Here is a 12,149-nt window from a genome sequence, read left to right as displayed (position 1 = left end):
AACGGGACCTTTAAAGGTGGAGTAAGTTATTTCAAAACTGTTTTACCAAACGGACTCGGGCTGAGTCCAATAACAAATTTGTAGCCAATCAGCAGGTAAGGGGCGTGTCTAATAATGATGGCGAGAAGAGAGCGCTCAGTGCAAGTCATTATTATTCAAAACACACAACGAACATCAGCTGAGAACTAACATATGCTGGCTTCTTCTTGAATATGCTTGTGTGTCGTGTTCGCTTGTTTGTTCATTTGCGTTCGTATTGTCGCTCACTTCAGCGAGGATAAAGACCCGTTCATTTCCACACTGTATGGAGCATTTAAATCTCCTCACTGTCAGTTTCAAGCGTCAGTTTACAAATTATGTCCAACAAGTAAGATACTATTATTATTATTTTCTCTTTTCATGATCTATATAACTCTAATCCGGTCATAATTGTAATATGTCATTAGTTTGTGCTTGTGTACTATCGAGTTGTCATGAGAACGGTTTGTGTTTTTGTGATCGCTATGACTCTAATCTGGTCATAGTTGTAATATGTCGTTAGTTGTACTCGTGCTTGTGTACTATAGAGTTGTTCACAAGAACGGTTCGTGTTTTATGATAGAAGGGGTGACTTTTTCATTGAATATTCGACCTGGTTTTGTAAAACAGAGATTCTGCCGTAGTTGTTGCCTGGGTTACGTATGTGTGGGGCAGAGCTATCAAATAGGGATGAGACCCTTTTGGGGGTAGGGGCGTGTTTGGTGATTTGAAATATCAACCATGGTTACCAGAAAACACTTACCCCACCTTTAAGAGTTCCTTTCACTGGAAGTTAGTGTAACTAACAGTGCAGTCAGGCAAGTACCTTTCGATACCTACCTGGCACCGGCCAAACCCAGACACGTCCATCGGATTGCCAGACAGAGAAGTGTGTTCGTCACTTTGTTGTCTCCACTGCTCTAGTCCAGTGGTGGTGTTATTACACCACTGCTTTGCATTGCACTTGTTGATGTGAGGCTTGGATGCAGCTGCTTGGCCTTGAAAACCCACTCCATGTTGCTCTCTAAGCACTGTTCTTGAGCTAATCTGAAGGCCACATGAAGTTTGGAGGTCTGTAGCTATTGACTCTGCAGAAAGTTGGCGACTTCTGCACACTGTGTGCCTCAGCATGCGCTGACCCCGCTCTATGATTTTAAGTGGCCTACCACTTTGTGGCTGAGTTGCTGTTGTTCCCAACTGCTTCAACTTTGTTATAATATGTATATAATACTAACAGTTGCCTGTGGGATATTTAGTAGTGAAGAAATGTCACGAATGAAATTATTGCTCAGGTGGCAACCTATCATATTTCCATACTTGAATTCACTGAGCTCCTGAGAGCGACCCATTTTTTCACAACTGTTTGCAGAAGCAGTCTGCATGCCTAGGTGCTTGATTGTATACACCTGTGGCCATGGAAGTTATTGGAACACCTGAATTCAATTATGAGGACGGGTGTCCTAATAGTCTGCGTGTGTGCGTGCATGCGTGTGTGGGCATGTAGTCCCTATGTAAAGGCGGGCGTACACTGTGCGAATTCGGACACTCGGAAGGTCGTGAGATATTGCAGACGCTACGAGTCATTTAATTTGATCATCGCATCAAATCAGCTGGTACACGGCACGACTGTTTGCACCGCGAGCCGGCCGCGATCACACGAGTTTTCATGTAACACAGACACCGGAGCTTTCAATGTTGCTGTTATAGCTTTAGATACAAAAAATAAAGAAAAAAGATGTGAAAATTATTTGTTGAAAAGCAGAGAACAGCCATTCCTTTTAACCGAAACAACCAGAGGGAGAGAGAAGAGTGCACGTGAGAGAGAGAAAGTGTGTGTGTGTGTGTGTGTGTGTGTGTGTGTGTGTGTGTGTGTGTGTGTGTGTGTGTGTGTGTGTGTGTGTGTGTGAACGCAGTATGTGGCAGCCACTGAGCTAATAATAGTCATATATTGAGCGTATGTGACGTGCTTGTGCATGATTTGGCAATAGGGGACAGCCATATGCTGGTAAAAATCGGGCCGACTCCCCGAACTTTTTAAACATGTTTAAAAATTATCGTAAGGTCGGGAGGTGCTCTTAACGTGCTTGGCTCATCTCGTATTTCCTCTCACACGGTGCGAGCGGCGACCATACGAGCATCCACGATGCCCACGCGATTTCTCCCGAGAAAAAAAAATCGTCTGCGAGTTCGTACGACGGCAAAAATCGCACCGTGTACGCCCGCCTTTATGGGGACAAAATGTCCCCACAAAGATGGCAATATCCGAAATCCTTGTCCTTGTGGGGACATTTTTAGGTCCCCATGAGGAAAAAATCTTATAAATCACACAGAAGGAGTTTTTTTGAGAAAGTTAAAAATGCAGAATGTTTCCTGTGATGGGCAGGATTAGGGACCGGGGCAGTGTAGGGGGATAGAAAATACGGTTTGTACAGTATGGAATCCATTACAGCTATGGAAAGTCCTCATAAAACATGGAAACACTACGTGTGTGTGTGTGTGTGTGTGTGTGTGTTTGTGTGTGTGTGTGTGTGTGTGTGTGTGTGTGTGTGTGTGTGTGTGTGTGTGTGTGTGTGTGTGTGTGTGTGTGTGTGTGTGTGTGTGTGTGTGTGTGTGTGTGTGTGTGTGTGTTTATATTACTAAAGTCTCTACGCCTATGGAATGTCCCCACATTTCACAAAAACATTTGTGTGTATAATTATTTCTATACTCATTATTACAAGTAATAATGTCCTTGTGAGTGTTTTAGTTTTTATTCAGTATTTAAATTGTGGTTTTCTGTTATTCTACAGTTCAACATGGATCGAGCAAATGCTGAGGAGTTTTTTGAGGTTTATAAAGGGGTTGTAGCTGAGTACACTGTAAGTATATGTTGCTGCTCTCTACTATGAATTTACCTAACATGTCAAACCACTTTACCTGTCCCTAGCCTTAACAGTATCCCACCTCTATAGCAGGATTTTTGATGTGTGCACCTAGTAAAGACACATAATATAAAGTGGAACCAAATTAATTCAAAATAACCTGTGCTTGTTATATAGCTGCTATATAGTATACCAATAGTTGCTGTTTAAATTCTAATAACTCAAGGGTGCATTCAAAGGAGTTTAGTTCTGCTCCCTTTTCCAAGTCAAATGAGATTCCAGTTCTTTAATTATTCATTGAGTGAAAAAGGTGTAGTCGCCAAAGCATTGATTGTAACTACATTCACACCTGTCTCCTGCAAACCTCTCTGTCAAGGCACCAACGGGGCATATAAAAGTATACGAGCGTTCACCTCATGGCAATTTCCCTGGTCTAGGCAGAGCGTTATGTGACAGTATGTGGAAATGTGTTTCAAAGATACAACCTTCACATTCCTATTTGCTATTTCGCTTCAATAAATCACTTTCTTGTCTTTGTATTTTAGCTAAAAAACAATAATTTAGTTTGATAATGTCCACACAAGTCTTTTAGACCAAAAATAAGCCATTTTCGGTTCCAGATCATTGAAGTACAGGTCCTTGTCTGTTGCCATGAAAACTCTCATGAGCATATTGATTCCCTCATCGTTTAACAAAAACAGAATGCTTTCTGCAGGTGCAAAGTGCCTATGAAACACTTCAGTGAGTGTGCCACTATTTTGTTCTGCAAAAATACATAGTAAATTATGTATTGCCTAACTCTGTCTGCTTGAAAAGTGGACTTTTTTATTTTAATTAAGTGTTATACATTTTAAGACAATGTGAATTTTATGTTGAATTATAATATAGTGAACAGTGATTTTCACAAAATTTCATTCCAGGTCAATTCCAGGTCATTGCTCAATGACTCATTCTCGTATTATGTAATATACGGCACAACCTTTGGTAAAAATGTTATAGTTACCTAATCCATGATCTCCACAACAAGCAAAATCCTTGCATTGCTTTGAAACACACACACACACACACACACACACACACACAGAAAATATATATGCTATGTAGGCTATAACTGTAATTGTTTTAGAGTAATGTTATTGTTAAAGGGGTGGTTGCATGCGATTTCACTTTTTTAACTTTAGTTAGTGTGTAATGTCACTGCTTGAGCATAAACTGTATCTACAAAGTTACAGTGCTGAAAGTTCAATGGAAATGGAGATACTGTCTTTTAAAGCTATGGCAGTTTATTGCTTACAAAAACGGCCAGTTTGGACTACAACAAGCTTCTTCCTGGGTTGGTGACATCATAAACCCTTGCTAGTCACCCCAGATGTGACTTCTGCCAGTAATGGTAATGGTAAGGGGTGTGGTATTTTCGGACAACCTGTGCTAGGCACTTCAGCCAATAAAAATACAGGAAACTACATTTGGCCATCTAACCAATCTAAGACTACTGCATTTTTCGGAGGGATGGGCTTCATAGAAGCAGGAAGCAAACGAGCCTTTCAAAGGAAAGTGGAGACAGCGGTATGGAATAAAGGTCAAATACAAGCGTTTTAAAAAAACAAGAAGTGTTAAGACATGTTATACTGCGCCCAATAAACACAACCAAGCCTAGAAAAAAACCACAGAACCGCCCCTTTTAACCCTTTTCTTTCCCTATTAATGATTGCTCCTGCATCCTTTATGTCTATGGCTGATCTCAATATCTCCAACTACGGGCCACGGATCAAACAGAAAATGCACGCTGCGTTAAAGGGTTAGTCACCAAAAAATTAAAATTATTTCATTAATTACTCACCCTCATGTCGTTGGACACCCATAAGACCTTCATTCATCTTCGGAAACACAAATTAAGATATTTTTGTTCAAAGCTGACGGCTGAGAAAGGCTTTAGATAGGCCTTCATTGGCATTCAGTACATTCCCATTCACAAGACCCAGTAAGGCACTAAACACATCGATACAACGTCCATCTCACTACACTGGCTGTACAATCATTTTACAATGCAACGAAAAAAGTTTTTGTGCGCAAAAAAAAAATCTAAATAATGACTTTATCCGCCAAGTTATTGTCTTCCGTGTAGGTCTCGGACGTGAACTCACGCGATAGCGGTGCTCCTCCTCACTTCCGGGTCATGTATTCAAACAGCAGATAGTAAGATGGACTTTGTATTGATGTGTTAGTGCCTTTATGGGTCTTGTGAGTGGGAATGTACTGAATGCCAATGGAGGCCTTTCTAAAGCCTTTATCAGCCATCAGCTTTCAACAAAAATATCTTTATTTGTGTTCCGAAAATGAATAAAGGTCTTACGGGTGTCTAATGACATTAGGGTTAGTAATTAATTAAATAATTTTCATTTTTGGGTGAACTAACCCTTTAATCACGCGTTAATAAAATGAGTGCCATTAAAATTAATTTGTGTTAACGCGTTATTAACGTGTTAATTTTGACAGCCCTAATATATATTATGTGTGCAGCATGGTTGTTGGTGCCAGAGGGCCGGTCTGAGTATTTAACAATCTCCTCAGTTACTGGGATTTTCACGAACAACCATTTCTAGGGTTTACAAAGAATGGTATGAAAAGGGAAAAACATCCAATATGCGGCAGTCCTGTAGGCGAAAATGCCTTGCTGATGCTAGAGGTCAGAGGAGAATGGGCCGACTGATTCAAGCTGATAGAAGAGCAACTTTGATTGAAATAACCACTCGTTACAACCGAGGTATGCAGCAAAGCATTTGTGAAGCCACAACACACAACCTTGAGGCGGATGGGCTAAAACAGCAGAAGACCCCTCCGGGCACCACTCATCTCCACTACAAATAGGAAAAAGAGGCTACAATTTGCATAAGCTCACCAAAATTGATGAGTTGAAGACTGGAAAGATGTTGCGTGGTCTGATGAGTCTCGATTTCTGTTGAGACATTCAGATGGTAGAGTCAGAATTTGGTGTAAACAGAATGAGAACATGGATCCATCATGCCTTGTTACCACTGTGGTGGTGGTGTAATGGTGTGGGGGATGTTTTCTTGGCACACTTTAGACCCCTTAGTGCCAATTGGGCATTATTTAAATACCACAGCCTACCTGAGCACTGTTTCTGACCATGTCCATCCCTTTATGACCACCATGTACCCATCCTCTGATGTCTACTTCCAGCCGGATAATGCACCATGTCACAAAGCTCGAATCATTTCAAATTGGTTTCTTGAACATGACAATGAGTTCACTGTACTAAAATGGCCCCCACAGTTACCAGATCTCAACTCAATAGAGCATCTTTGGGATGTGGTGGAACGGGAGCTTCGTGCCCTGGATGTGCATCCCACAAATCTCCATCAACTGCAAGATGCTATCCTATCAATATTATGGGCCAACATTTCTAAAGAATGCTTTCAGCACCTTGTTGAATCAATGCATCGTAGAATTAAGGCAGTTCTGAAGGTGAAAGGGGGTCAAACACAGTATTAGTATGGTGTTCCTAATAATCCTTTAGGTGAGTGTGTGTCTGTGTTTATAATGTGTGTGTTTCTGTTATCACTGTATCATATTATACCAACACTGTTTGTATTGAGTTGTAGAGATTGCAGTTACATTGACACTGAGATTTCTAGTAAAAAAAAAGCATCAAAGAGCTTCCCTATCTTCATTGTTTAATGATAACCTACAATCTTAAAAAGAAGGGTTTTAACGAAGAACCTTCAGCATCCATGAAACCTTTCCATTGCACAAAATGTTTTATTGTGGAATAAGGTTCTTTAATTATTAAAATGAAAGGGAAAAAAATATTTTTAGAACTGTTCACTAAATAATTTTCTGAGGAGCCTGAAATTGCTGTTTTGTGGTCTTTGCTTGATGGGCTTTTCACATTCACCCCGTAATTCTAATACCCCATAAAGCTATACATACCAAACATAGAGGTGAACTCATCAAACTAGATTAAAAAAGAATGAGAACTAGTCTTGTTGCAAATAACATGTTCCAAGAACAATAGCAACAATTGTTTGCTTTGACATCCTTTAATTTATATATTTATTAAGAGGCACACTGGTAACTTGAGTCCTCCAGCTGCTCCAATGTCTTCCCAAGGTCTGTTCAGATAATAAGCTCTTTCATTAGTACAGGCACCACAGGTAGACCAGGGGAATAGTTAACTCTTGACTGCTTGTATTGCAGAATATGGTGGATGAACTTTGTTCTGGACCTTGTATGGCCCTGGAGATCCATGCTACCGATGCGCCCAAAGTCTTTCGGGATTTCTGTGGACCAGCAGACCCTGTGAGTTACCAGACTTTTCAAAACCACACCATGTTATAGTGTATGCATTTATTTCCCAAAACAGCTTAAGTAATGTGCTTACACCCACAAGCATAGCATTTATAATTTCAGTTATCTTTTTACTGTATGTAAGCATACATCTTTAATGCCACTTCAAGGTCATATCAAGGTTTTATGAAAGTTTTAACAGAGACTTAATGGTCCTTCAGTCTCTTGGACTCAGTGACCTCTTTTACATTATGTATCATGATATCTGTAGTGCTCTGAAGACATATCATTTGTACTCTCCCAGGTAAAAACCTGCTTTGTGTCTGCATCAGCCAGTCGAAATGTACACCACCATCAAGGTTTCGTCTTTTACGAAAGATTAGTCTCCCTGCTCATGTTGCATGACGACTGTTTCTACTCTATGTGGCCACAATTCTGCCAGGTGTTCTAATTCCTTCAGAGACAGCTTGTAAACTGCCGGTACCAGTCATGATGTACCATTAGATAAGAATTACAATCCTTGCTCCTTGAAGTCCTTGGGTTAGGGTTTATCTGCCATATGCACAGCACTAAAAGGTTTGATAATAATGTGGACTTTGTCATTTTCAGTGTAGCACTCGCTTGTGGTCCATTTGATTTCCTGTGACGGGTAAAAAGGTGGACTATGGGCGCTAGAGTTTAGTCTTTTGTTTAAAGATCCATAAAATCAAAATGTAATATAGTGACTTAGTGTTTGTTAGCTTTTATTTATCTATATATCATTATCATAAAATATCAAATGTATAACAAAAAGTATTGATAACATCTTACACTCAGGTGTATATCAAAAAATGTTGTCCAAATGCTGTAAAATCTGAATTGACTTCCTCGGTATAGCAAAAGCAAGTCGCAAATCATGGTTAATGTCTGTGGTTAATGAAATTTATGCAAGCGCTTCAATGTGTGCCATCACAAATTGCTGATTCAGTGTGAATATAACGCACATCATAAGGCAGTGCATTGATTTAAAATGATGATTAAACTGATTAGAACTACCTGGGCTATTAAAGGTTTTAACACACACCCTCCAACCAATCAGAATCGAGTATTCAGACAGACCGTGGAATAATAATAAAAGAAATACAGTGGATAATATAGAAAGGATCAGATAAAAACAGCAATTTATGGCTGCAACAAATAAATGAATCAATTTTCTTTTTTTGTAGTTACATTAGAACAAAACAGCCATTGAGACTTTCCAACACGCTCTCATAACAATTTGTGACTATTTTACGTTTTGGCGAATTGGTGGCTTAATCATATGAATTTGTAGATCACTGATTAGTCAGAGAGAATCATCACTTTCAGAAAAGACACAAATACCGCTGGACTGAAACAGTCAGCAACTTCCATCGCAGTATCATTTGTTTGCACAATTTTTTAAACAACTTGCTTTAAAGGGATAGTTCGCTTTAAAATGAAAATTCTGTCATCCTTTACTCACCCTCAAGTTGTTTCCAATCTGTATGAATTTCTTTGTTCAGCTGAACACAAGGGAAGATATTTTGGAGAATGTCAGTAACCAAACAGTTAACTGGAGCCATTGACTTCCATAGTATTTTTTTTCCTACGATGGAAGTCAATGGCTCCAGTTAATTTTCCAGAATCTTCATTTTAAAGTGAACTATCCCTTTAAATGACCATCACACCCAACCTGAATTAAAAGAAAATGGCTGTATCGTAGACAGTAGATGAGATGGCGACACAACTAATACGATCAGTCTGTAATCCCACCCACTTTGAAGCGGTGTAAAACTGCAGTGGAATAGCAAGCCTATAGCCCAAATACAGCGTGACTTGCCGAGTCATACCACACAGTTGAAAAGTGCCATAAGCTCTCCAGATGGTGTTACCAGCACCTGATTTGGGAGCACTGGAGGGTGGGGACTTTTTAATCATAAACTTACTAATGTTTTACATTAATACGTGAAGTAACTAATAATATTACATGTTTATTTTTGGTAAATGCACATTTGAAAATAAAGCACTGAGCATGAGTAGAGATGCAGATAAAATTGTACTTTTATGAACAGTAACATGTAAACCCGTAATTATTTTTAGTCATCACATAAGAAATAACATTTAAATTGGATAATATTTAGAGCTTTGAAAGACTGGAAAGAATTTGAACTTTATCACTTGAAAGTCCATAAAGTGGGAGCTAATAAACTGCCAGCACTGCGCAACTCAAGTGAGAAGCGTTGTTTTGTTTTTGTTTGCCATTTGATGATTTCATATTCAACAGAAATGGCATCTCTTGTCAGTTGGCCTCTAATAAAAAATTGTTATCTAATAAAATTGTTGCACCGGCAAGAAACAAAGTTTGCAGTCTGAAGCCCTGGTGGACCATCTTGTTTTTCTCTCTATAAAAATATGAAATCGACACCTCGTAAAACAGCTGCTTTTTTTAGAGATCGATTTGAACCTCCAGTTGCACAAACTGTCATGTTGTTAGCATTTTATTACTCAAAATTAAATATGAATGAGTAAGAGTTAGTATGGCCAAAATGATGTGAAATGTTTCTATTGACTGAATTATTTACAGTTTATGCCTTACACAAGCTGTTGCTAGCCCGCTAGATATTTGACACAAATGGCTTTGATATCCCGAACATGGCTCCAGTGTTGTGACCTTTACAAGGTCAAACTGGATTGCTCAACCATGGGTTCCGGAAAGAGCTACGCACTTCTCAATTGACAGCCCCACCCTGGGTCCTCCCCCACCCTCTCTTTCACACACTCACACATACACACATGGTGCAAAGGGAAAGAGAGAGAGAGTAAGCGTGAGAGCGTGTGGTTTGTTTTTAAACACTGACAGGCTGTATATCAGCATTGTCTGGTTACAACAGCAGCTCTTTTTGTCTTGTATCTCACAAGTTCTTTTAGCTCATGCTCATTATTTTGACAGGTTCTCCTACTTCCTCCCCCTGCTTTTGTGCTGGATCTGTGGCTGCATGTCTGTGGTTTATAAACACTGTCAGTATGATGCATAAAACATGGTTATTATGTGTGTTTTGGGGAGATGGAATGGTCTAGATATTGTCTCGTAAACACTTTTTGATTGTTGCTGTGAATAAATGAGGGGTTACCACCCATTCCTTTCCATTTACAGACTCACATTGAACACATACAACACAACTATGTGCTGAGACACCTTTTACCTCCATTTATAATGTTTTAAAGCCTTGTATCAGTTTTTTAAACTGCATTTAGTAATTCATGACTTCCTTCAACATGAATAAATGTTACATTTATTCTTCACTTATATTCTGTATTTTGTTGCCTTTCTATTTAAAGTACATTAACGTTTTATTTTATATTTATATACTATTATAGTATTTATTCATATTTTAAAATATTTTTTATTTTAAGTTTTCATTTTAATTCTGAGTTTAAGTTTAAACCATTTTTAAATGTTTTATTTTTAGATAACAATAACACCACCTTTAGAAGAAGGACAGGAAATGTGGAAGGGGTAGAAGAGGGAGTGCCATCATTGCTGGAGCTGTATTTGAGCACATTTTATCTGTATAAGAGTGTTGCAGCTTTATGTTAGAGCTTGCATACTAACTTCAAGGCCTTTATACAGAACAACTCCAATTTGAACAGTCATTTGAATGTTTATTATTTTAAATCAGTGAATGTTCGTTCAATGAATGTTTGCTACATAGGCTTGCAATATGCACAGCCACAGTTCTGTTTTGTGTTAATGACTAGATTTATTTCGGATGAACAAGCAAAATAAAGTGGCTGGATAGTGTCAACTGTAGGTGCACCACAGACAGCTCCTTTAAGTGTAATGGGAGCTATCTTGTTTAAGTCACAAGCATCCAGTGCCACGACTAAACGTGTGCATGCAGACATATATGTTGTTGTCTCCTAGTTTTCAAACTGTGGGTCTCCGCAACTAAATTTACGATATATTACTTGCAGCTTTCAAATGGAAAAAGTAGCCATTTAATAATATAAATATATGCACTGTGTTTCAAAATGAAGCGCGCTTGAGTATTTTTAAATCAAACTTTTTTTTAAACATCTTTATCATTTTAAAGTTGTACCATTAAAAACCTGATTTTGTCACATCAAATGTTTGATTCAAATTAAGATTATAGTTCTTATGGGTCCCCCCATCTCAAATAGAGTATGTTGGTGAGTCTTACTCTTAGATAAATTACTTGTCTAGGTGGGTCCTGGAATGGAAAAGTTTGGGAACCCCTGTCCTAGACCACAGCAGTCTTTAGGATTACATTGCTGGACAAAAATGAATGCAGAAAGTCAAAATTGATCTGTGAGGCGGATATAAGGATAAACCATTAACACTTTAAAACTCCAGGATTGTGTGAACAAAAGAAGGGGAGAAATATTTTCAGCATTGTTTGTGAAGGATTAGTTGTAGTTCATAAAGAGAGGATAATACTCCTCATCGCTGTTTGAGTCTGAAGGCAGGCGTGTTTTTCTTTCATTTCAGCTGAAAGTTTTAAAATCCTGTGCAAACACAAAGATTACATTAATTCGGGTCGGAATGTGTAAAGTTTTGTAAGAGCATCATAAAGTTTTCCGAGCACAAGTCAGCTTTAATGACATCTTCTGTTGCAGAGTTTGGAGATCCGTATGATAGATTTTGGGGGGAAAGGTCGGTGATTAATGACGTGATTAGTCAGTCAAGATTCAAGATGCTTCATTAACCACTCTTCGTTTTTGGTAAACTCCGCACCTCTCAGGTTTTCTCACTGCCAAACACATTTTAGTGTCAAGTAATGCCTTACTAAATGGTTGTGAGAAAGGACCATGTGAGTTGCCTTGTAAAGTTTATTTTTAATTCAGAGAAAGACCATATCAGGCAGCAGTACAACAGAAAAGTCCATCGGATGGTGGAAAGCAAAAATAGATTGCGTCTAACATTATGTCAGCAACATTGAA

General features: G+C 38.8%; 1 protein-coding gene across 1 annotated transcript in view; it reads left to right on the top strand.

The window, feature by feature from the left end:
- The window catches only part of nme7 (NME/NM23 family member 7), a 51,427-nt gene that overhangs the window by 26,641 nt on the left and 12,637 nt on the right, over positions 1-12,149 (top strand). Inside the window, exons 9-10 of the mRNA XM_067459680.1 lie at positions 2,808-2,876; positions 7,098-7,199. Coding sequence (XP_067315781.1) covers positions 2,808-2,876; positions 7,098-7,199 — 171 coding nt within the window. The remainder of the gene's footprint in view (positions 1-2,807; positions 2,877-7,097; positions 7,200-12,149) is intronic.

This window comes from Pseudorasbora parva, chromosome 12, assembly GCF_024679245.1.
Source record: "Pseudorasbora parva isolate DD20220531a chromosome 12, ASM2467924v1, whole genome shotgun sequence".
Classification (NCBI taxonomy): Eukaryota; Metazoa; Chordata; class Actinopteri; order Cypriniformes; family Gobionidae; genus Pseudorasbora; species Pseudorasbora parva.
Note: the sequence above shows the minus strand (reverse complement) of the source record. Positions and strands in the feature narration are given on the sequence as shown.